Here is a 26,219-nt window from a genome sequence, read left to right as displayed (position 1 = left end):
TAATTAAATCAAACAATCATCTTTAATAATAGAATTCAAAAAAGTTAATCATGCAAATGAAGAACCGAAATTTCAGTTTAAGAATTTGAAAATCGCAATCTTGGGTGTTTGCACGGTAAACCACATCCATTATCATACTCATACACAAGTCAAACTGGTATCTAATACCCTGGGGTGAATTTGAGCTAACCTGTAAGAAGTGCCGAGGTAACGTGCGTATTTTCATTATAATAAAAAGAACGGTTTTCCGCTTTCACAGGATGTTTTCCTTAGCTCCGACTCTCTCTTCTCATATCTCTTCATTTTTTGTACTTTTGCCTCCCTTCTCTTTCTTCATTTAATACATTTAAGAGATATTCACCGACCTTTGCATCGCCTACACTCACTCACATCGTAGTCTTGGGATCGGCTAAGAAATAAAGTATCGCCTGCGAAGGAAAACCACAAAAAACTACTCACGCCGAAGAAATATAAAATCTTAACAACCGCCGGTATATACGTATATGTACGTATTCCCCGGGACGAAGAGTTTATTTTTTATTTAAATCATTTTTCAGCAGGCTTACGCGGCTCTCACGTTCTCTTGAAAGTAGAAGAAGAAAAAAATAGGTATAAAAAAAAAGTAATTCTGTACGGCTGTCTGGAGAAAGATCGCATGCTTCTGCGGATCGTCTGCGGCACGAAACGAGGAGAATTTTAACTCGTCAAAACAGATCTAGCGTAGTATGCTTAAACTTATCGTGGATATTGTTTTTGGTCCGCGTCTAGAGGTGTGAAGGTAAAAATTTGGCCAGCAATTACAGTCGCGTGACGAACAATAAACGCGCATCACTCACGCCGATGATGTGCAATCAAAAGTGGCGAACGCTCGACTGGCTGGAGGAAAATGATAACTCGGACGGGAGAGAAGAGCCCAACCTGTTGGTGGACATGTATCAAACGGCAGGACGTGTCAAGGACACTCGGTAGTCGGTTCGTACGTAAATCAGTTGAAGTATGCTGGAGCGACCAGGAAGGATGGCAGAGGGTTGAGGGGCGAGACGCTGCTCCTCTTCACGCCATCCTGCGGCGTTGCAACGCGGTCCATTAAGTCATCTTGAAGTAGCGCTGGCTTGCTTACTCGATCACTTTCTCCGTCTCATTTTCGCTTCCTCGCCATTTGTCTCCCTGTCTCCGGAAGCGTCGCCACGCGGTGAACTCGACAAACTCTTCGCTAAATTCCAACCCGTTCCCATTATGGTGACGGAATTTTTTTCCACCCTCTTTTTCTCCTTCTATTTTTCAGTTCCCCCTATTTTACGATCGAAATTATAGGTCGGTGCACTGGTGGAAATATTCAACCTGTATATAGTCTCGATCTCAATTTCTGACAGAAAAAAAAAGGAACGATTATACTTTTTCAAGCGGCCAAAATTTACTCTTCTCTTGCCAGCCGCGCTGCGGGGAAAGGATGTTGCTATCATTAGGGCAGCACAGAAGCTCAGGCCATGATTGACTTTATTAAGCTTATCGAGACAGTGACAGTGACGAATAGACTATCAGTCTTCTCTTTTAACTGGTATTAATACCTACGTTGATATAAACAGGAAGCGAGCCGTTGATGGATACTTTTGATTCACTCGTTGTAAGCATTGCGAGGTGTTGTTAATCTCAGAATGAAAGAAGATAAAGAGAAAATCTACCAGCGTGAATTCTGAGGGTTTTCATCGCACGTATATTTATAAAGATAGAGACTGAGTTTTTATACCTTGGAATGGAAATGAAATGAAAGAAATATTGACATGAGGAGCAAAGATTTTTGGCCAATCCTAAAAATCCGAATTTTCGAATGCAACATTCGTTACTAACATTGGAAGAAATGTAGCATAATTTGGATCAAAAGGATAAGGACGATCCTAGATTAAGTTCATTACTATATATATTTAACGATCGTTATTACAGTATTCGGTGTAAATAAGCGTAATAAATTATTAAACCCATTATATCGATTTAAATTCAACGATGTGTATTTTTTATTCTAGTTAACAGTAATCGTGAAACAGTTCCTTCAACATAGGTAAAATATCGTACAATCTATCTTATCAAGCATTAGTTTGAGTTGAGTCTTACACCTGACATTTCAAAAAATTGTGGCAGAACTTCAGTAATATTTTCCGTAGCTCTAGGTGACAATTTTATCGACATAACCTGTTCCAAGATCACCATCATTTTTATTACCTAAGTGTGTTGAATATGTACAAATATACAAATTTCTAAATAATTGAGAGTACAGGATTTCACATTGTACAAAGCAAAAGAATCTTCTCGATAATAACAAGAATGACGGTACTATTAATGATAATAATAATAATCATAATATAATAATAATGTTAATAATAATAATCAGTCGAGGTTTTGGGCGTTGTCTGCTTATATATTTCGTTGTGGACGAGATCGGGATTAAAATCTGGAAGAAAAGAAAGAAACAGAAGTGGTTAAAGTAAAATACCAAAATTAAGAACATTAGAATAATATAAACAAGTCAAGTTTATAAGTCATAAGACCGATATTGCTCGCAGAAATAAGGCATATGTAATAATAAGTTTTTCGTGGGGATTTAACAGCTGAATTACAATGATAATCTTATTAATAATGATAATCACAGTAATAAAAATAATGATAATGTCATCTGAACAAGCTTCAGAACGTAACACAATCAAATTCCAAAGTTGATTACTTCCGAAATGGAACATTAATTTTTTCATCAGTATGAATAGCTCATTCATTCAGTGTCGATCTGCCAAAAGCAGAGACGTGAATTGCTGAGATTTCGGTGAAATGTATAAATACTGGAATGCTAAAAATCGGTTTGCTATTCGTTTGCAAAGCGGGATAATGAATTCTCAAGCGTATGCAGGAGCCTGATATCCTTGCAACGCGAACTGCGTTGGAAAGAGCGTTTCGAACCTTAACATTCCCAATGTTTTTTTACTATGCACAACCCAACTTGGAGCAAAAATTAACCAAGTCAAGTAAGTTGTCTGCGGTAGAAAGTCTTCGTGTATACGCATACTTTACGATGGCTTCACGCTACCTCGTTACCCTCTCTTATTTAACTAAATCTCAAACGAAACAGTAACGAGTTGAGACAAGTTGGCGACGCCAATGACCCTGTACGCTGTTCCAGTTTTTTTCGCCTTTCAATCGAAAAACGTGACTTTGATGGCTCTCTTTTGATCTTGAAAATGCGGACCACGCGAATCAATTTATACTTGAAAATTTTGAATTGAATTGTCGAGTTGAAAATCAAATTTACAACGATTGCCGAAGAAAAGTATATTTCATAGATTATTTTGCCCACCCAAGCCAGACTTGATATATAATGCAGTTGCAATTTTTCAAATCAATAAAATTCCGTACTGCGATTGTGGAAAAAAAAATCGATACCAGCTTTTCTCCGGCAATTATATTTATACCATAGCATCGCCGCGACACGCCACCAAAAACAGTAATTATCAACAGCCGCCACTTCACAGCAGACAGAATTGAAATCGGTTCGCGTACTTGATGATACTCAAAGCGCGCTTTCACTCAAACACACCGTTGACCCGAAAATCACTCGAATTTGTTCGATTCCGAGATCCGACCGTGAGTTTTCACTCGAGACGTACAGCATTCACACTCGGTAGGTTGTTTATATAATAACGCACAATGTACATAAGAATTCTGTGCGTGGATGACAAAAAATTCCGTACCCATCGTGTTTGACAATTTTTTTACCAATTTTTTTTTTTTTTCTCTTTGAGTGCCCCGTTTTTAGTGGCTTGCATTACCAGCGTGAGAGGGGACATAGGGTAAATATTTTGAGCCGGTGTTTGAATAAATAGGACTGAATGGACGGCTCGGCTCACACATAGCAGGGTTGATAGTGGGCCCGGGGCCCGCTACTGGTTCGGCTACCGGCTTGGGGACATTGGGTATAGGTATACCTGAAGAGGACAGGTTTTTTTTTTCCCCCGGTCCAACAATGAAGTGCGGGTCTCCTGCGCTTCGACGAGAGCCAGGCTCGTTTTATTTGTTCACCTCGTCACATCTGCGTGCGTCAATCGGAGGGACTGGCACTACTTCCTTTCTCCGGGTACGAACGCAATAATCAAACCTCTCGGATCTGGACGTATCCTCCTTACACATCCATCCCGACATCCCTCGTCCCTTTTATCAAGGATTCAAAGAAAGCAGGACGACACGACCGCGGAGGGAGAAAAACGGTGAAGGAGAGAGGAAAAAAAATAATGTCCCCCAACCGCGAATGCACGTTGCCATTAATTTCTGCCACTCTTCAAGCCCGACTCGTTTCTCCGGCTCGCACACAATTGCACTGGGACAAATAGTTCTCTGCAATGGGCGACGTTCTGTTCGCTTTAAAACGCTTTATAGTAGAGCTAAAATATTTCAATTCAATTCCAGTTTACGATATGACCATGATTTTTTTACACGGAGAGACTTTTGGTATCAATGTTTGATTTACTGCTTCGTCATAGTGACGATAGAATTTACAAAATTATGGATAACGAACTGTAATAGTCATTCCTACAATAATAGGAGATCATAGTATTTCTATATGATTTGTTATTATCTTGACGAACCAGAGTTAGTACAATACTGTACATCTTGAAACGATACTATCCATTGGGAGAATTTGGAGTAAATACGTTATTGCTTCGGTTATTGCTGCGAATATGAAAATTTTTCCGTCAATTGAAGAACTCCGCTTCTAGTCCTGAAAGTTATTCTCGCATTGTCTGGACGAGGGCTGGCGATTCGCGAAAAGATTAATTATACTTCAAGTCTCAACTCTACAACAGGGCGAAAAGTTCAACCCTTCGTTGTGACGGGCATGCGCCTTGAACTTCGCGACTCCGATTGTTGTCCCACTTTCATAGGCAGGGTGGTTGCCTTATTCCAGAGCGAGTAGAAATCACCTGGTGAATTGGTAGTACGCTTTCGTCCCCCATCGCTGGCCCTTCACTTTTCGGAAAACGTAGTTGGGGCAAATTCTCAAACAAAGGAGAGCGTCGTTCGTTCTTGTTTTGCCCGTTTTGTTTCCAAAATGAGTAAATTTGTTTATTGAGATGTTCAAAAGTTGCACCTCGTCGAAATGACGAATTAATTTATACCACGTTGTTTTTTTTTTCCAGAGTCGGTAAAAAAGGTAAAGTGACTGTAACTCGACTCCTCTTTTTTTGTCACTTTAAAAAAATGTATAAACTGTGCAATTAGCCTGGTATAATTGGAAACCCGAGCTTTTCCTCGGTTCCTTTTAAGTCGGGATGGACTTTCGTGCGCGTCCTCTGACTTTCGCTATATGATACCGATTAGCCCGGGGGTATAATAATCATCGGCATATTTGGCCGGTCGAAAACGTTAAGTACACAGCAGCTGTCGGGGTGCCAAATTGAAGAGAGATTCCGTGCTTGCGTAACGGAGATGACTGCAGACCGGCCAAGTTTCGGTGGCTGGACTTCTGAACCCTCATTTAGCCGGGCGGTGTCCCTTCACTAATTTTAATAGCCGACTTCCGTGACCAGCTCTAGGTCCAGTGCCTCTCAACCGGGCGCGCCGATCGCATCTCAGATTGCCGGCCGGTTGAATTTCAAAGGAATTCGAAATCGGCCGAGGCGCTCAGCCGGTGTATTCACGTGAAATTTGCAAACACGGATCAGCTGTCGCACCCGGTTAATTATCCCCCCGCAACTTTAAACAAATTCGATTCGCTGCGATTACAGTCTGCACACCTCGCTTTGCTGCGATAAGGCGGGACGCGCGCACATCGGCTCTATGGACTGACAGGCCTTTCCGCACGTACCGGACGAACGATAAGCGCCGACAGCGTGAATGGCCCTGGAGCATGGCTCACGTAGCTGCCCAAAACCAAAGTCACGCAAGCCGGTGGGTATCTACCTGGCGTCATTAGGACCGGGATGCGCATATGTCACGTAGCCACGCGCCATGCACGCAGAAGAAGAGCCGACCCAGCTCCTGGCCGCCTGTCCGTGTGCCGGTTGGAAACCCGGGATGGACCGGTGTGTAGGCACATCAGGGAATCTAGATTCCAGAGGCTAGACGACTAACTACCCACCGCGACTAAAGTTCGTTCGGTAAAAGCTACTGTCGCTGCCGCCGCCGCCGCCGCTTGGCTATTCAATTTCGAGGCATTCACTGTGGGGCACAAAAAGAGGCTACCGTGTCACGAGCATATTGAATACCTTCTCGGCTGCTGCACGGCTATACAGACAACGGGCATTAAGAGTGCCGAGATTAAGAGAAATCATCCCAGTCAAATTGCTCGTTTCGTCCGTTTGGGTGGTCAAGTTCGATGGCCTGCAGCTTAAGACCCTTGGACGAAAAAAAAGTTCTTAAAAACCTGTCACGCATGGAGGAGCATCTTATTGATTACAGGTTGAAAAAATATCATTCGTATATTCTGGTCAGCGGCGGCTGATTGTATCTCATTTACACTCGAAATTCACTTCATTAAGAATTAGCGTCAGATCTTTTCAATCGATAAACTATTCGAATAACAAGAGATATGTAGGTACGTACATTCCTACTTTTATTTGACATCGGGATGCGGTAGTACATATCAATAGATCTTCTTTTCCGTGGTCGAATTATTCAAAGCTTTTTGTGTCAGATCGGGAAAGCAAATTCACGTATCTTCAATATTCTTCCATAATGAATAAGTCAAGAGATGCCTGATGTACCAGGCACAAAATAATTGGTTCTATGCAACTCCGTGCCAAATTTTGGAATTAGGGTAATTCACTTTGATCATCGATTTTTAACCTTCGAAATTAATTTATTTACATGTATAACTTTTCCGCTCACGTGAACTACGAATATAACGGAGAAATATTATTTTTACGAGAGAAGCTGGTACGGAAATTTTTCATCTCTATATCCAATGACACGGCGTCTTCAGAATGCATTACGAGTATGTTTCCATTCCTCCTGGCTCGCCAATTCTATTACTTGGATTTATGCATTGGTCGCCGAAACTGCGTTCAATGGAAATAAATCCATAATATGGCACAGCCCGTAACAAAAGCAATTCATTGACAAATATTTCCATTCAGGGCTCACCGCATTCGCATGACAAATGGAGTTTTCGTGGTTCCATAACAATGGCTGCTACAAATTTTTGTCAATTCACATTTAAGCTAAAAATATGTTTCCATCATTCATGATTTTGTTATTCACATATCTATTAGGTGTGAAATTATACCCGTATATCTATGCGTCTCTCTTTTAGGACACGTGCTAGTTGTCTTCCCGTTGCCAAAATTCTTATTCGCAATTTCCGCCCCTCCGGCTCTCTGCAGTTAATTTGAGCGTGAACGTTTTCAAAACCACATCACCACAAGCTAAGAATTTACTCGCCGAATTTTCAGGTCCCTTCCGGTATTTTGTCATTTGTACCCTCCAATTTGCCATTCTCCGCAGCGGTTACACTTTTCAAATTACAGCACGACCCCGGCCTGCCGTAAGGCACCCCTCGACCCTCGCTGTCCTCGCGACAATTCTCGACCACGCATAACAATAAGATAACCTTCTCCTTCTCTATGCCGGAGAGGTAACTAATGCAAATGAAAATTGCGCCTTTGGCCAACCGCCGAACTGGGTTGCCAACACCAGGACCTATCTTTTTCACTTAGTTCAAGGCTTTTGGATCACAAATGGCCTGGAGCCGTTCGAAGCAGCTCCCACCGAGTCTGGCACAATTTTCAATGAATGCCCGGAGGTCGAGGGAACCAAAGAAAGCGGGGAAATCCTAGTGTATCAAGTAACAAAATCTTGAGCGTACATCCAGCACCTGCTACCCGCCTGCCAACCCAACCACCCTTCGACCTGACTTTGAAAATGTTTCACACTACAGTGGCGACGGTAAGAAATTTGATATTTTTGGCACATGTCCTTAATTGGAAAGCGGAGCTAGCGTGGGAGCCTCGCTGAGTGACTGCCACACGATTTTTCCTCGCACGTTATCTCGTGTACTCACTCGTCAGAGTCTCTCGACAAATCAGTAATCGGGTTGAATGACGTCCGATGATTGTCATCAAATTGACAATCGAACAAGAAATTGAATGAGGAAATTTCAAAGCCAAATGTTACACTGTTCGTGTTTTGCGATAATTCAATAGTAAACCAATATGATAACCAGTGTAGTCGATGAAACACTGGCGTATTGATATTTCAATGCTGATACCAACGATTCAAACTAAATATGCAACGATAAGTTCTTCACTTCCTATAACCGTAAAGATTAAAATTTTCGTTAGGCTGTATTTTTCATGGTATAACGACACTGGTCACCATACTCTTCCATTTTGTGTTACCGGAGACGATGTACCGACTGAAAATGGTAGTTCAATATCAATTCGCGTAAGGGGCCCGTAGGTTCGTTTGAAACATCGAAGCCGTGGTAGGGTTGAAAATAATAGTACACGAATATTCTCTATCTCAAAACCATGTACCGGCTGATTGAAGTACGTTGCGCGTTTTGAAACGGAATGTTAAATGGTATGAAATTTTGCGTTTCCCTCATTTTTAACTGCTCATCATGCTTATGGTTCTGGCTTTGTGCTTGGACTTAAGTTACGATCACAGTCTGAAGTATAAACACGTACGATGATAGAGTTCTGGGTCATATGCACGAATATTTTCTTTCACGACCGGGACTTCAGCGGTTGGTCAAAGCATAACGGTATGCTATAACAACAATATTCCGCGTGTTCATCATTCCAGAAATGTCACCCTTCCGAATAACAGGGTCTTTGATCCCGGAAAATTTGAGTATTTTCCCAGCCGCGACGAGCGGATAACGATTTAATTTATGGATAGGCGAGAATCCAATCTGCGGTAGGCTGGGGAAAAGTATGAAGAAAATAATATCCGTGCAGAAATTTTGACATGGACAGAGGCTCGGGGATTCATTGTATTCAGCAGTTGCGACGTTTAAACGAACAATACGGTGAATCTGGTTCTCAGCAATGCCGGCACATCTACAAAGTCCGCAACACCGCCAAAGTTGGGGGTACGCGTGTGTTCAAAGCCTCGCCCAATATTCAGGCCTGAAAAGCCGGCCGTCCCGGAGGCTGCGTCACGGATGAAACTGGTCCACCTTGACATGCAGATTACCGCCGAGAGTTTATGAAAGCTAATAACCAGGGGATTGCGTTAGGCTCTGCGGGACGATCTCGACAATATTTTACACTGATTCTACAGTTGCGTCAGCGGTCAACAGATATAACCATAGATTTGGTAAAATTCTGCCTCTGCAGCCGACACGATAATTACTTCAGGACACCTGCCCCTTTTGTGAGTTATTCGATGGTTATTGCTGACTGTGCAATCTTTGCCGGAATTGATTGTATTTGTCAACCCGCGGTCACCGCGCTCATTAATGCCAGGGACGTGAGAGAGGTTGTGGGATTATTTGAAAGGTCACGTCATCCTGTTTTTTCATCTTTCTATTGTTAGTTAATCAATTTTATATGCTTCTTAGATTATTCTATGATTTCAAAATGATTTATCAATTTTTTGCGTAAAGGTGTACGAGAGCCATGTAGCATTAAAGCAAGCTTAATCAAGTCACTTCCAACTTCGTGATCAACGCGTTGAAAGTAACATTGCCATATCGCAATGGGATTCCATAAAATGTATGGTGTGATTTTCACGTGATCTAGATTGACAACCAAAATAAATCCAATTACATCGTTGACTACTGAAATTGATTGTGAGTTTGATGTGGGTCGGTTCAATGACTAGAAATTTATAGTTTCATGCATCCGATTTTAATCTTTTTGCAATACCCAAATCCGTTTGATGTAACATTCAAGGGTATTTTGTGTAGTCGTGTATTTAATACTTATACATTCAGCACTGAAGTTTTCACAAGCTGTGATAATATAAGCGTATCGGTCAATTAGTATCGAAGAGCACTAATCTTAAGAGTTATCAATTTGGTCATAATCATCGCCATACTGAAACTCGAGCTGCATCGGTATAAATATCGTGTTTTGGTCAACCCGGATTAAGCCTAATCCACATCTAGCGATGCCGTGCTCAGCGGCGTGTAAGCACGCCTTAATTGAGTATCTCGTAATTGCTGGGGATCAGTCGCTTTGCATAAGATGGTTCGAAAAGAGTACCGCAAATCGAATTATATTCAGGCAAAGCGATAATCGCTGTAGTCCTCCTTCGGAACAGACTTGGAGAAGCGCGTAGTTTTTCACGCTCGTGTCATCAGATAAAAGAAGCCCGACATATATTCGCTGCGGAAGAAGTGACCGTGTGTATTTTATCTCTCAGTTTAGGATGGGCGTAGAGCCGGCTGGGCAGGGAAAATTGGGGGTCTAGGATTCCCGTACGAGCGCTTAGGATAACATATTCGACGCGTGGACCAGGAATACGAGAATGAGAGAAACGCGCGGAGAAAATACTCCGACAGCCGAGGCTTTCTTCTCTCTTTCTCTCCCTCTCTCCCGTGATATAAGTCATATTCTTCTGTTATCTCTCGATAATTTACTTCCCATATCTGTCCCATAACTCCGACACCCTATATCCACCCCTTCTGACCCCTTCCTCCCCCACTCCTTTCTTCCAACGCCACCCCCGCTCTCTGTTTCCGCCCACATACGACATAAACAAACCCTTGGATTCTGGTCGAAACCCGGAGAGTCTGTGTATGTAGAGTCTATATGTAGAAATCAAGATTCCCTTTCTCGCAGCCGCAGTCCAGGCTCTTCGCCCTTTCGCGAATTCAAAATCGAAGACGTATGATTCATCGAACGTTACACATATACGCACAACTTGCATCTATACGTATAGTGTACTCGTAGTATTTTCCTTAAGCCCTACGCTGCACATCTTCTGTGTTAGAAACGGATATATGGACAAAATTCAAATTCGGAATCTGTACTCGTAAAGAATTACATGGACGTATATTCCTCACTAATTCGTTTGGACGCAATGTTGTGTGACTCGATTGTTTTTACGTGATTTTAACCTATTTTATTTTAAACCCACTTTACGAAGTCCGAGAATAAGAAAAACAAGAACCGTTTGCCCTTTTCGAAAGGGTAAAACTTTCCTCAAATCCGAACCTGTCGCGGGGTGCGCAATGTAGGTATACTTAAGTTCGGTTGTTTTTTGATTTTCATAGATCATATGATATATCTTACAAGCTATAAAACCCTAGCACGGGACATTGACGTGAATAGAGGATGAATATCCCGACATGGTTTTATTGAGACCGCAGGGAAACCGCGCGCAAATTTTCAAAGGCGTCTGGATGCCCGTTGTCGGAATACAGACACATCTACACGTATTAGTTATACACTATGTACGTACATATATGTATATATGAGGCATTCCATACGATCTGTACCAACGTTGGACCCTCACTATTTTCGATATTGTTCGAAAATTTTTATTTGACTATGATTTCAGGAAATCAACGCGACTCATGCCGTAATTTAAAAATGTGAAAAAATTCTCACAAATTCTGTAATGCCCTCTATATAGATTAGATGTAGATATAGATCATGTGTATAAGGAGAAAAGGGACCCGACATACACTGGCGCCGAACTTTTATAGGGCTCTATTTATAGTTTAGGTCAAGTTTGCGCTGACTACGGTGAATCCCCCATGCTGCTGCAGTATAGCGAGAACTAAACGACCCCACAAAACCAGCCAACCTCTATAACCGAGCGGGGGTGGGAGGCGGAAGACGGGGCGGCATACCGCCGTACAAGCGACGCGTAACCTATAGCACAGCCATCCATCACCGGTTGCCGCATTCTCATATCACGACCCCGTCCTAAACCTGTTATGGCGAAGGCTCCGCGGGTAGAATTCGAACTCTGATCGGTTATTCCGGCAGAATAGGTAAGTGACGAAAAAGTGTATACCGCGTGAGTTGAGTCAGGTTTACCCTCGATCGCTGCTGGGAGGAGGAAGAATGAAAATGTAAAATGAAACGTGGGTAAATAACGGTAAATAAAATGTATGAAAAAAATGGGAAGAACGAGATATTCGAGCGATGGAAAGTACGCGAATGGTGCAGCGAAGCTGCGCTCGACGCTTCGCACAGACGAAAATGTGTACTTAATATGTAGGCCAAATCATGGTGATGCAAATAATGGTTCAACTCGAATCAAATTTAAGAAAGACACTAGTGAATTAATAAACCACATAGCAGCGATCTGATCAATAAAGTGATGAAAAACAAAAAAAAAAAAAGATCGAGGTTCCGTTCGCAATTTCAAAACTGCAATTTTGTAAATAAAAAAATACAAGAGAGCAACAGCAAGAGATTGGAAAATAATACAAACGTAGAGAGAGGTACCGTCAATTTAATTAAATCCGACCATTGAAAAGGAAGGAAGCGATTCCGTCGAACCGGGAATATTCGCACCACGCGTTTAACGCTCCTGTGCCTCTTCAGGCAGATTGCTTGCCGTGGTCGGGAACTGTTCCTGGATGTGCAGAACGGGAGGAACACTCTGGCCATATGGTTGACTGTCCCCAATTACTAGACGTAATTGTGTCCAACTGTCTACAGATGGATTCCATATGGACGTTTCGCGGTGTCAGTTCGTTCTGACTCGACTGTATGTAGTGATGGCCTCAGGACCCCGCGTTTCCGAACAAGGGAGGAGAGGAATGAGAGGGGGAAAAAAAAAACTCGGAGCTCTGGAATTTCGTTTCGAAATGAATAAAATCCGTTTCACATTGCCCTTTTTCCACGATCCAAAAACTCTTCGTTATGTAGATGAATTCACCCTTGCCTGTTATTTATTCAAAACATTATGACGCGCTGTGAACAATTTAGCTGAAATGTCTGCTTCAGTTGTCGAATTATGCGAATATTGTGTTCCGTGAATGATTTGTTCAAGCTGTGCTTGCTATCAATTTGATAGACTCTCGGGATATTGCTACTGCTAAATACTAAAAGCTAATAATCAGTTCCACACATTTATCCCTGCGGCAGGAATTGTTCCGCGGAGTATTTCCGTTTTGTCTGTTTGCACAATTATTCAGGTATACATGACGGATACTCGGTGAGTGTTGGAAGAGTGATTTACGTTTCACTTTTGCTTCAGGAAATGCTACACAGCTCTCGGTGCGTATTATATTGTACCAATCAGTCTCATCTTGAATACTGTTCACTTTCTGCCCGCCCTACGAAGTAGAGGGTTCTCCGCAGACACTGATGAAGCAGAGTGATAATGAAATCTGCAAAACCAGTAGAATTCACTCTTAAGAGTATCATCGAGAATGACGGTGAAATTTGCAAACCGAATGAAAACATCGATGAGACCATCTGGGACGTGTAAGACGGACTACATTGACATCAGACCGAGGGGCTGCTCACTTAGGAAATCATTGAACCATTTTACAAAAAATCAGATAGACAATCGCTGGGAATCGCTGGAAATCTCATTGATTCAGGCGTTTCGAAAATCGCGAAATCACAAGAAATCGATTCCTTTCGGAAATCGATGAATCACGGAATAAGCGAGTGAGCAGCCCCTCGCATCAGACTACGAAAGTTTTCCGAGTATCTTTGGGTCTGATTCCGAATCCACGGGAAGATGCGATCAGGGAGAATCCTAAATTGGTCCCTAATATCGGTTGAAATTTTACTACAGAACACGTGTTCCTACAGCAATGCATCACCGATTGATTAGATCATCCAATCTCGCAGATCAAAGATACGCTCGCCCTGCGAGTAATTCGAGAACCCGGAAGTGGACGCGAATGAGAAGTGTCTGCCGTATGCCACCGTGTCCGTCGAAGAGTTGCGGAGCGTGAAAATATCCGATAGAGAAAGTAGGCCGGAGATGAGACATGACACTCTGTAAAAATCAATAAGTGGATGCTGTGGGTGCGATCAGGAGGGGCTCCTGCGGGAGGAAAGGGCGGGACGCGTTTGATTTAGGTGGCAGTCTGCGTGCGGGCCGTATTTCCCCATAATGCGGATTTCACGGGGAGCTGACTGCACATCCGTAACTGGAGCCGTCCGACCGAACGTACGCGTTCGCATTCGGACCGATACACGTACTCGTCTCTTGCCGCCGCATGCGGTCCTTCTGGCCGCACGTTCGAGGCCGCGATCCCGGTGTTCTGCATGCGGGTACCAGCTCCGATAATATTTGCTTAATTGGCATTTCTAGTCTGGTTACACGATCAAAGCAGTCGTGAGGCCTTCGCAGGATCCGCCGACTACCGTGGCAACAAACACTGATCATTTGCTGTGATGCAACCTATCCACGCTTTACGTGCAGGCGACATTGTTGGCCGCATGTTCGAATTTCGATATAATCCGGTTTGGAGTGTAAGCAACGACCGGGTTGACACAAATTCAATCGTTCGATATTTGGACTGTTCTCATAAAATCACTCGAGTTTAAATATCCTCGATTTAGTGACCGAAATACAAGTAGCCTAATCATTTGTTTGGAAGTCAAATGTATGATGGGAGCAAAAAATTTCCCGAGTACATGAATGTTGACCGTACAGCAGAAAAAAATTTATTTTTAAACCTCTGGGTTGCCGGCGATTCTCCCTTTTTTGTTGTTGTTTTCATCATCCCTCCCGATCGAGCAAGAAGGCGGCCTCAATCTGTTGTAATTCAGGTGAAAAATGTTCGCCCATCAGGGCGGATGAATTGCGTTAGGTCCGGGATCTTGATGAGAAAAAATCTAGCAAGAAACGGGAATTTATCAGTCCATCGGGACATCGTTCATGCATTTTTCGCATGGCTCGACCAAGCCGCAGATCATTCGGTTAGCAAGCACCCGGGAATCCCGCGGTCCAGTCGCAGTGTCAATTACTTCGATCAAAAATCGCGATTAAATGCTTTCACCTGTAGGGTCAGAACCACCGGCCATAGCCAGCTCAATTATGAACGAGACACATCCCTCGCTGATAGATTGACAAACGATTAATGAACGCACCTTCATGTGCACGTTGACTCGTGTTTCAAATCGTGCACCAATAATTCTCTCTTCAGGTTCTATTTCAACCAATGGGATCAAGGGAGGAAGGAAAATCATCTCTTACAATTCGGCAGAAAAGTATACATGAGATAAAATCCGCGGATGGATCGTTGATTATTTTTCAACAAACTGATCTCCTTCCCGCATGTCCTGCACACCTGGATCGAACGCTGTCGTGCCAAACAGGAGTTCCAAGCCTGGCCGAGGATTTAATGATCGAAGCACAGCAGGTGCGCATTTGAGAGTCAAGATTTAAGAAGTGCGTTGAAAGTGATCGACGAGTAGTTTGGCTTTTCTCCCGCGGTGTGAAGAAGGTTCCGGTAGCTTATAAAAGTCTGCGTTGAACGCTAGCGTCCCTCGTTACTTGGACGAGATAATCTCGACACGCTGCTTCATAAATCGCCATTATCTAAATAAACGGTCCTATTACTTTAGGAGGCGATAAGCGCCCAGCAGGGACTCTGTCGAGCGATCATGCGTCATATTTCACGGATCCGTAGACACGTCCGATTTTGATGCAGCTATACACGCCGGGGTCGTGATATGATCCACAAGATGGACGTTGACGCATCTCTTCTTGTGGCTTTAAACTTGCGCTCCATCGTCGAGACTGGTTATTTATATGTACGCCTTCATCGCGAAGTACGTGCGTATGAATCGAGTAGCGGTATTAAACCAGTTATAAGTTGCATCTAGGTACATACCCGTAGGTAGCGCATAATGCGGTTGGAAAGTCACCGCAACCGTCGACCGAAACTTTGATAATTATTAGAAATTGTATCGTATCGGGGAAAAGTTTTTATAAAAACAGAGCTACCCGCGGCCACAACGTCGGATACAACCTTTTTACCACGACCTGCAGGCTTCAGCGGCACGTCTGAGCGCAGGCCAAACCCGCGAGAGCGTTATGAACAAACTTTTATTTCTGTTCAGGCACGCGTGTTTCATATTAACGTTATTCCCCCCTATATTTTTTTCAACGTCCTTCGCCCTCTCCACCTTCCCCGCTCTCTTGGCCCTCTCTAACGTCGAAGCACGAGTCCCTCTTGCACGTTCTCTGCTTTTATTACTCCCACTGGTTATATAACGGTAACGTCTTCTATTCCTCTATCGGAAATTGTCCTCCCCTGTTCAAATTTGCCTGCAGGGGATTTTCTGGGCCTGTTTAAAATGATTGAATACAATGAAACGGAACAGTTTCAAATACGAGTGCTTTTCTTTATAGTTATTTCTCCTTACGCAGAGTTTTATCGCCACGTGGGCCTGAATACGTCGAGACGAATCCTTCGGAACGAGAAAACGATTTTTAAAACTCATCGCGTAAAGAAAATTCCGCAGATCCGAACGTTTCGTGCAGAAGAGCGCAGGTCTATGAGTTGGAAACTTATGTGAAAAACTGACGTCTGAACTTCGGTCATGATCCTATTAAACTGAGAATTCAGCTTTCTAAATTCACTTTGGAAAATCACCGATCGGTTGAGCCGTAGTCAGAGTTCGAGCCTTTGTCAAGAGACCCCGCTGCGTATGGAAGGCTAACTATAAGCTCGTGAAAACGAGAATAGTAGATATTTCGTCCAATGGATACACGCTCAAGTTCCTAGTTGGTGACCATCTGTCCGTTGCGTTTATGCCGTTTACCCCTGGGTCAGAGTTCGCCGCAGGGGGTGCGAACCAGCCCTCGATAAAAACGGCGTTGATCCGAGCTTTTCTCTACTTCTAAGCTAAGCTCCGTTGTATGTTGCCAGTGTGTTTTCTATTTCGACAATACCTTTGCAACTGGAGAACGATTAATTTCAATGAATAAAGTGTGTAACCAGAGGCCGCGTTGTGCGGTCTTTTTACTACCGGGACATTATCTCATTGACGGTATGATAAAATGGATCGCATAAAGCCCGTCACATTGTCGGTTCCATAATGTTATTTTATTTCGCTCATTTCAAAGTTACCGTTATAGTTATCAAGAGACTTGCCGAGAAATACAACGCAGAATCCAGGCTAAAGTTTTTATTTTGAATAGGTGCGAGCAGAAAGTTAGTCGATGCTAATTGCTCGAATACACATGCAATGAAGAGAATGGACAATAATCGGGCATGAAGAGGCGTCGGTTGTTCAATAGATTAAATTCTCATCTCGTGACCAACTGAACAGAACGGCTAGCTCAACTGATCTTTCTCGCCTTCGGATTCTGGCACCCGAACGAACTTTTCCCACCAAGAATTTTTCAACTTAAATCCTTGCGGCTTTATAGTCTGCGCAGATTTAACAGGGTGAGAAAACAATTTTCAACTTATCTGTTGTAGATCTCTGATGGAGGTAAGTTAAGTCAAAAGCCAAATCGTTAATGAAATCTTCATCCAGCCCTAACTGCAGATAATCAGGCCAATTATCACACAAATGGTAATTAGCTGCACTTGATGGTTGGTTAATTTATTTCGGAAATCCGATCTCTGAAGCAAAGATTAAGGTGATGACGTAATTTGTCATATGAGAATACAATTGAGAAGGTATGTGTATACATTTCCAAATGAGCCAGGTCTTCTGTATCGCTAGTTCAGTGGAATAATTATAAGTGACTCAAGCGGGAACGCTCGAAAATAATTTGAAAAATATTATAACTCGCCGGTTTCCACAGAAGCGAATTTATTCCAAAATATTCATAAAATAATACAGAGGCGGCGGCAGAAACGAGGCCGAGAGAATTGCGGCGTTTCGTGAGAGAGGGGCGTGAAGAGAGCAATGAGAAGCTGAGGTAATGGTGTTACAGTTGCTACGATAAATTTCAAAGTTAATTTTTGCAAGGTTCACCAGGAACGAGATTTCTCGACGGAATAATGGCTTTATTTGACTTCGACACAACGGTAGTTAGTCTCACCGGCGAAACAAATTTTATGCCCGAGGAATACTAAACGACCCATGATAAGCTCTCAGGTTTTGGCATTATTTTCACAATGATTACCCGCGATGACGGAACAGAGCGTCGACTAAACCGGAGCATCATCATTTCGCATCACAACTTCCAAGAGTCATGCACGTCTCATAGGTCGACTCTTATCTTCGACAGACACGAGGACGCCACCATGTAAAGAAATATTCAGACTTTTCCGGTTTTTTTCCAACGACGAACTCTTTTTCAAAACTTTCACAAGCGATGTTCCGACTATTTTTCACCGTCGTTGAAACATCCACCAAAGGTACACAATGTGAATAAAAATTGTGTCGTAGAAATATGTAACCGAAGAGCGTGCGAGACTTTGCCGCGTTTTATTCTCGCCTTTTTTTTATTGTTTTTGTATCTTCGTGGTTTTATTTTTTCTCATTCGAGTATCGCTCCGTCGAAGAGAAAATAGTGGCAACACTGGAAAACTACCTCGGTAAATCAAGCGAGTACCGAGAAACGAGGCTACACGTTGGCAATAAAGAAAGTTGCAGATACTTTAAAGAGTTTATTGTATTTATTAGTCGTAATCTCATATACGTTTGCCAATTTGTCTCAAGAGCCTCATACCAGCCCTCTAACCCAAGGGATAAAGATAAACTTGCGATAGACCTCGAACCCCTTTGTTCGACAAGTCTGGCTCTCGCACATTCCGCTGGTTGGTGTCTTAACGCAATCTTTGTTGTCTCGGGTGCATTATGGGTCTTGGCTAATGCCGGGCGCGATTCTCTCCGAAGCTTATCCAGAATCCGGGCGAATCCACCCCAATCCAGAGTCGGTGAATGGATTTGTTTTTGGCGAGAGGAACGCAGTAAAAAGGCCAGCAACTTATTTAAGGAGGGACGCGTACGAAGTGTTTCGCTTCTTGCGCCCAATCTTATTTCTTTCCGCTCCCGATCGGCTTACGAGTATTTCTGATTCTTTCATTCGCTTCTGCTGGGCACCAGCCATCGCGTTGCTCTTCTTCAGAATTGTTTTCTTTTCTTTTCTTTTTCACCCTTGGCTTTTTATTTTCTATTCCAGTTTTTTTTTTTTTTTTTCTGCTTTTTTTGCTTTTTTCCATCTTCAGCAGACAAAACCACACGCAACTTACCACTGCAGGCAATCGTCTGACAGATCGCGAAAATTCCCTGAGAGCTTACTATTAGCCACGCGGGATTCATGCTGGCGGCTGTGGAGATGCGTCGAAAGGAAAAGCGTTATTACGAGAAAGCTCTGCTTCATAATGGGTTGAGCGTTACGGAGCAAAAGCTTGCTGAAAAATAAAAGCGCTCCAGCTTAAGAAAATAAAGCTGGCCTATCCCGCTGAAAGAAACGTTGTTTTGGCCTGTGAGAAAATAAGTTCTTCATCTCAAGTATACCTTCATTTAATCATTGACGAAAATATTATCGTTCGTACGCCAAATTCCTCGATTCATAATTCCCATTTTATCTTGCTGGCAATATTCAACAAAGCTTTTACTAGCGGCGTTGGATACTGAAAGTAGAAAAATTCTAATTGTAACACTGACTAATCGTAGTGATATTATTCATGTGGTACCTACACAGTCCGTGATTTATAAAGCCGCGTTATTTATCGTCAAGTCAACAGGCGCTTCAAGCATGCGATCGATCAATCTAATCAGCGTGTCGTACATTGTAAAGTAATTCGTCGATGCGTTCTCGCCCGGGCGCAAAGAATCGGTGCCTCCTTTGACGTCGGCGTTTATAGAAATAGAAATATCGTTTGCCGTAGACCGGGGACTTGAGTTTGTCGAAAAACAAAAAGGTCCCGGATATCATCCCTTTCCCCCCGTTGCATCGTCAAGGAAAAAAAAGGTGAAAATATTCCCCGGAAACGTTTTATTATTCAGTCAAGTTCTTAGCCGGATTCAGAGGTGGAGCCATCAACGCCGGGCTCCCTGTTTCTGGAGGAGACAGTTAGTACAATTTCCAGCCTTGGTAGATCTTTGTCTCTGGTGCTAAACTTTTGCCGCTGGCATTCTCCTGTCTCCTTCTTCCTCGTCTGACGACCGCGCAGCGCCTTGAGACTCGTCAAATTTGCATGCCAAGTTTTTCTCCGTGAAATTAGTCGAGTCAGGAGTCGGTTCGAAACGACGGTAGCGAAGACGCGCCACTCTTTCCAATTTCGAGGTGTAAACACTCGTCTAGCTGCCGCGTGCTTTTTAATAATTTTTTCTACAAAGTTTCGACGCGGTCAGGCACTCGATGTGATTTGTAGATCAAGAACCGCCGAGAGTTTACTTTAATGGTACCATACCTAGTCCTGATACGACGATCACGTTCGGGTAAATGGAGGTTAGCCCGGTGAGTACAAGGCCGTTGACTCAGGTCGTAAAACCTGGATAAATTGCCTTATTTAACCACGTGATCCTTTGTAACTGTGCGACCCTTGTAAACCCGCGAAAGCCAGCCTAATAAGATATCATCTAACAAATTTCGCGGGGGAAAAAAATTTCTTCCTCATCTTTGGCAATGACTTCAAGTTAACGTATAACGAATTTTTACTACCTGCTACCCGGCTACCTGACTCTACATACACTGCAAATCCCGTCGGAACTCACCGCCGACTATAATAATATTCTTCATCTTGTTCGTACTTTATTAGCCAACCGGGTGCAGTCAGCCGTTTTGGCCAAGATTTACAGTAATTATATGTACGCTGGCTATTCACCGCGGTTCTATTTGCTAGACTCGTAAGTCGCGTATATTCAGCTTTGTATAATTTACCCACCTACGCGAACGAATAGAAGTGGGACGAATAGCTGCAGGTTGTTTCGTTCTCGTACTCAGGAACAAAGATCTCCCTGTTTGGATTTGCAACGTTAATTTGCAAGAACTATGTAATTGTGGTTTGCGAGAGTCATTTTGTAGTTTCGTCAACGATTGTTCGTGTCAATGTTATTCTCCCAGCTGCTTCGTGGCAAACGAGCGAATTACCGCCTAGACCACGTGGGGACGTGATCGGATACCTTGAGCGATGGCGTATAGTTTGAAAACATGTTACAATGTGACTCACCTGCACTGAAACATCCGCTACGCCCACAGGTGATGCGGCGGCGGAGGGAGCGGCGGCGGAGGAAGTCCCCTGTCTAAGGTAACCAGTGAGGCGGGTGGATCAGGCATTGCGAATCTGAGCTTTTGCCAGAAGAGTTTCTCGCCCCAGGCGACGACCGTGTGGGAGGCAATTCGCTTCCGCAAATCCGAATCGAGATCCTGGGGACTAACACCACCAACCAGTAGAAAGATAACGGAGCGTCCTTTGTCCCTGAGGATGCTTCTGAGCGCTGCTTTAAACTCAAATCTCGCCCATTCGCCATGGATGAAGTTTCTGGACAGAACGAGGATGGTTCGTCGCGAGGAGTCGGCCGCCTCGTTTACGGCATCGGCGACGCTCGAACCTGAGCCGAGGTCGCGGTAGTGGAGACAGAGTCTGTAGGACATTTCGAGGCCGGGGGCAAGGGACCTCGATACGAACGCCTCGTCCTTCGCCGAGTACGAGATGTACGCGTCAAAGGGTCTGTCGCTCTCCTCGAAGGCGGCGGTCTTGTAGCAGGCTCTCAGGCCGCATCTGCCCGCAGCCCAGGCTCTGAGGGTCTGCCTGTGTCTCAGGGCTCCGCAGACGAGTCCGATCAGCGCGAAGAATAACGCCGCGGACGCCAGCAGAAGAGGAAGGTAGCCCTCGAGAGGGCGTGTCTCAATGGCGGGAGTAGCGCCGGACAACGCGGCGCAATTTATCACCGAAGAGTTTCCGTGAATACCAAGGGGCGACCCCAGCGCGCAAGAGACGCGGGCTAGATCGGTAATCTTGGCCTTATGAACGGAGACCCATTCCCTGAAGCGGCCTAAATACCCGCACTCGCAGCTCCAGGGATTATTAACGAGCCCGATGTCCACCAGGTAAGGGTTCTGGGCTAGCTGCCAGACTGCGAATGTCGTTAGCCGATTGTTCTCCAGCCGCAGAACCTCCAGTTCTCTCAGCGGGAGGAAAGTCCCGTTATCGATATGAACCAGGAGGTTGTTTTGTAAGTACAGTTCCTTGAGGCCGGCCAGAGCGGCCAGCTCCAATCCTCTCAGCGTGATTATCTTGTTATTCTCAAGATGAAGCACAACCAGCCGCTTCAGTCCGCTGAACGTGTGGTTGTGAATGGACACGATGTTGCTGTTATTGGCGTAGAGAACCTGCAAGTTCTTTCGTCCAATGAAGGCGTGCGACGTCAGCTCTCCGAACTCGTTGCCGTCCAAGTAGACCTCGGTAGCGTCCATGGGCAGACGTCCTGGCAAGTTGGTGTAGCCGGACCGCGAACAGTCGACGACGTTCGCCGACCACGATTGGTCGTGGTAGCAGGTACAATTCGTAGGACAAGTCATCTCGCAGTCGCAGGCGTCGAAGTCGCAGCAGTGGCAGAGAGCGAAACAGTGCGTTTTGTAGGTGCAGAGAAACTGAGACGGCGATGCTTCGAGAAGCGGTGCGAACGACTTTCGCCTATCGTAAGGAAGCCGGCAGTACACCGATGCCAAATCCATAACTTTCGGATGCTGGCGTAAAGTTAACGCGTTTATCCTCTGCAGCCACTCCATGGTGCAGTCACACTGGAAAGGATTTCCGCCGACGTAAAACTCTGGCAAAGCTCTATCGGGTGGCACCGGGGCGAGTTGCAGCGCCGACAGTTCCATGCTCACGATCTGGTTTGCATACAAATCGACCCTGGTGAGGTTCACCTTAGCCACGAACGTGTGCGGTTCGACACTGTGGATGAGATTGTCATTGAGGAAGAGTAGCTCTATAGATTCGGGCAAAGAATTGGCCGGAATCTTGGTTATTCGATTAAAGGATGCGTCCAGGGTTTGGATCCGGAGTCCCGGCGGGGCGACGCCCAGGTCGGAAATTTTGTTCTTGTGCATGTCGAGCCACTGCAACTCCCGCGGAAGCAGGGTGTAATCGAAGTGCTCGATTGCGTTGTCGGACATGTTCAGCCACAGCAGACCCGGAGCGTTCATGAATATACCGCTCATGTCCCGAATGAAGTTCGCGTCTAGACGAACAGCCTGAAGCGCTGGACTCTCCCCGAAAGCACCGCTCTCCACTCTCTCGATTTTATTCCTAGCGAGGTTCAATATTTGCAAGGCCGGCATCTCGGCGAAAGCTGCTTTCGTGACGTTCGCTATTTCGTTTCCAATTAATCTCAATCCGTACAAACTAGACATACCCTTAAACCCCGGATCAACCAGTCTCTTTATCTGATTTTCGCCCAGATCTATCGTTCGCAGCATCCGCATGTCCTTCAGAGCTGCCGGTATGCTGTCCAAGTTATTACCCGACAAATTTAGGTCGCGGAGACTGGAACAGTTTCGAAATGCGTCCGGATGTATCCCTTCGATGTGATTCGAGTCAAGAGCCAGCAAAGACAGCGCGAATAGTCCGTTCAATGAGTAGGCATCCAGGTAAGTTAGGCGATTATTTTTCAGCACGAGAGTGTGCAGGTTACTCATCGGCGAAAACGTGTCCGCAGGTATGGTTTCGAGCTTGTTATTTTGCAAATTCAAAATCTGGACGGTGTACAGATCCTTGAAGAGCGCCGGGTCCAGCGTGGCTATTTTGTTCCTCGACAAATCCAGCAGAACCAATCTAATCAGACCCGAAAACGTGGTCGAGCTGAACCAAGCACTGGTCAGTGAATTCCTGGACAAGTATAACGCGACGAGCTGTTTTAAGTCGGCAAACAAACCGGGCGCGAGAACACTCAGTGAATTATTCTGCAAGTGGATTTCCTTGATAGTGTTGGCCGTGTCTCTGAACAACTCGGCGGGCAGGGCGACAACCCTGTTGTCTGACAGATCAAATATCTCAAGGCTCCGAAGACCGAATAGCGCCTTGTCGTCGACCATATTGATCTCGTTCCTCGCGAGGCGCAATTCCTTCAACCGTCTCAGAGTGGAAAATCCTTTCGAAGGAAGCACGATGAGGTGGTTCGAGGAAACGTCAAGGATTTGAATGTCCAGGGAACACGAGGTCGAACTCGTCGGCGGTTCCTCGGAGTCGGCGACCAATGATTGCGGCTGGGGTTCGCTGGTCTCCCGAAAATTGAGCTCCGTGACATCCTGTAATCTGTTGCCAGACACATTCAAATATACCAACGCCGACAGGGGGCAAAACAGACGGTCCGGAAAGGACCATATGTTGTTTGAGGCTAGGTCCAATTTTTCTATATGAGGCGTGACGGCGAACGCGTCCGGGAATAGTTCCAAGCTAAAGGCAGGATAATCGTTGTTCCGCGTCCTGATGGCGAGGTTCCGCAAATTTCTCAGACCGTTAAGAGCGCCCGCGGGCCAGTTGGCAAGTTTGCATCCGTCCAAGTGAAGCTCGCGGAGTTTGTGAAGGTGGGCAAAGCTGTCCTCGCTAAGTGAGCTTTTCGTCTGAATACTGGTGTCGCATTCTATTTTCAGCACGGCGGTATGTTCGCTCGGTATCAGGCTAAAGTTCGTCGTGTCGAACTCACTGTTTATCGAGCGAAGCGAACAGGTCAGCGAAACTTCGTCCTCCGAATTATGCGAGTGCCATGCACAGTCCTCCGGCGCAGCATATCTAAGAGGCTCCGCGGCGGCCTCGCCGACGAACAACGCGAAGCACACGGCCGTGTTGTAGCTAACCAATATCCTGATCACCCAAAAAAGCATCATTTTCATCACAATTTCCCGCATTTCGACCACTAGTCGCGCACCGTGTCAGCCGGTGCTCGATTGTCTTCCGTTGATGAGAGCAAATCGAAACATAACTTTAAAAAAGGAAATTGGTTAAGAATCGCACTATCCTAAGCTTCGAATCCGTCCCGAGTAGTTCACTTCGGATTAGAAAATACGTTCCGCGTCAATGCCAGAGTCGCTGCTGTAGATCGCGAAAGCAAAGAAGCCCGGTATGACCGAGTAATAGAAATAACGATCCGTATGCCACAAAACCGAACATTTTCTCTCAGCAGCGAATGTTATCCGTAGATAACGGATACCCGAATCAAGACTCGAAATCCTTGCCAACTTTCCCTGTACTCCGAAGATTCGAAGTCGACAGCATTAATCCCGTGATCTCGGGGCGAGTTCCCTCTCCTCTAAGCCTTCCAAAAACCAGGGTGGTTCAAAGTTGTCATTCGTCCTCGTCGGCCCTTCTCACCGCGGGCGATTCAGCAAATCTCCTCGACGAGGGTATTCTCATGATTCGCGAGGCACAGTCGCCCGATCATCAACTCCACGCCGGCGCTAATCGCCGCGATAATTTATCATTCCCACAACCGACGGATCAGTGACACCTACAAGGTACGTCTGGCTCCATTAACATCTCGGCGAGGCTGTGCTCTGACGACGCGACCGTTCATCCCGACGCGCGGCAGGAGACTGCTGGCTGTTCCAACTCTCCCGTCCGACCGGGTCGACGGTGCCGCCAGAACCACCAGAACCGCCAGAACTCTGCTCCGAACCCCGCTTCGCGGGGCTGCCGAAGCACACAGCATCACTGCAGCCGGCGGGGGTGGTCAGCGGGGGTTGTTCGCCCCGAAGGCATCCGACGACCGCCGGAAAACCCCGACGGGGGTGAAAACGCGTGGTAGAAAATCCAATATAGCCGACAAGAAAACTACACGCGGGGTGTCCGGGTGTTGGTGGGAGTGTTTCTACGTGCAGGAGGAGCGCAGTCGTGCGTCTACTGTGTGGTCTAGCACATGCTAGCTACACCTCATCGCCCTGTCTGTGTGCCTCTATGTATCCCGGTTTCACCGCTCGCAACACGGGCTCATGTTTTCATTTGCAAGCGCTCCTAGCTTTCGTTCTTTGCCTTGGTTATACTCCCGCCAACCCCCCTCGCGCCCACGCTGACGTGTTCAAGGGTAGTTTCTTCGTGCTTCATGACTGAATCAAAATTTTCACCTGAAACTCAATATTCGCGCGACGTTGGCTGCGAGATTGGAAATTGCAGTTGTTGCTACCGCGTCTTTATACGTATCTGTGATTTGTGCCTGTATGGTATTCTGTCAAAAGAGATGAACCGATCGTGATAAGTCATGTGCGAAATTCAACGTTGGCCGGAAAATTTCGCTCACCTTTTACGAGAATGTGAGCGAGAGAAAAGGGTGAAATCTGTGTGACTTTGAAGAGCAAACAAGGCGGACGCATGTAAAGGCTATTTTTGGTCCCGTCTCCCTCTGCCTGTGTTTCCTCTCCGCTCGGCTCAATGAAAAAGTTCCTTTCCTTCA

At 45.1% G+C, this 26,219-nt stretch overlaps 1 protein-coding gene across 2 annotated transcripts in view; it reads right to left on the bottom strand.

The window, feature by feature from the left end:
- The window catches only part of LOC124216429 (toll-like receptor 6), a 97,981-nt gene extending 72,595 nt beyond the window's left edge, over positions 1–25,386 (bottom strand). Inside the window, exons 1-2 of one of the 2 annotated variants that reach the window (XM_046620932.2) lie at positions 20,999–25,386; positions 1,989–2,446 (exon numbers count right to left, since the gene is read on the bottom strand). In XM_046620932.2, coding sequence (XP_046476888.1) covers positions 21,016–24,681 — 3,666 coding nt within the window. In that variant the 5' untranslated portion in view covers positions 24,682–25,386 and the 3' untranslated portion in view covers positions 1,989–2,446; positions 20,999–21,015. Of the gene's footprint in view, positions 1–1,988; positions 2,447–20,998 lie in introns of those variants that run through there. The other variant, XM_046620933.2, reaches the window with a different exon arrangement.
- Positions 25,387–26,219: the final 833 nt, after the last annotated feature.

The sequence above is a fragment of the Neodiprion pinetum genome, chromosome 4, assembly GCF_021155775.2.
Source record: "Neodiprion pinetum isolate iyNeoPine1 chromosome 4, iyNeoPine1.2, whole genome shotgun sequence".
Taxonomy (NCBI): Eukaryota; Metazoa; Arthropoda; class Insecta; order Hymenoptera; family Diprionidae; genus Neodiprion; species Neodiprion pinetum.
This window is presented reverse-complemented; position numbering and strand designations above follow the sequence as displayed.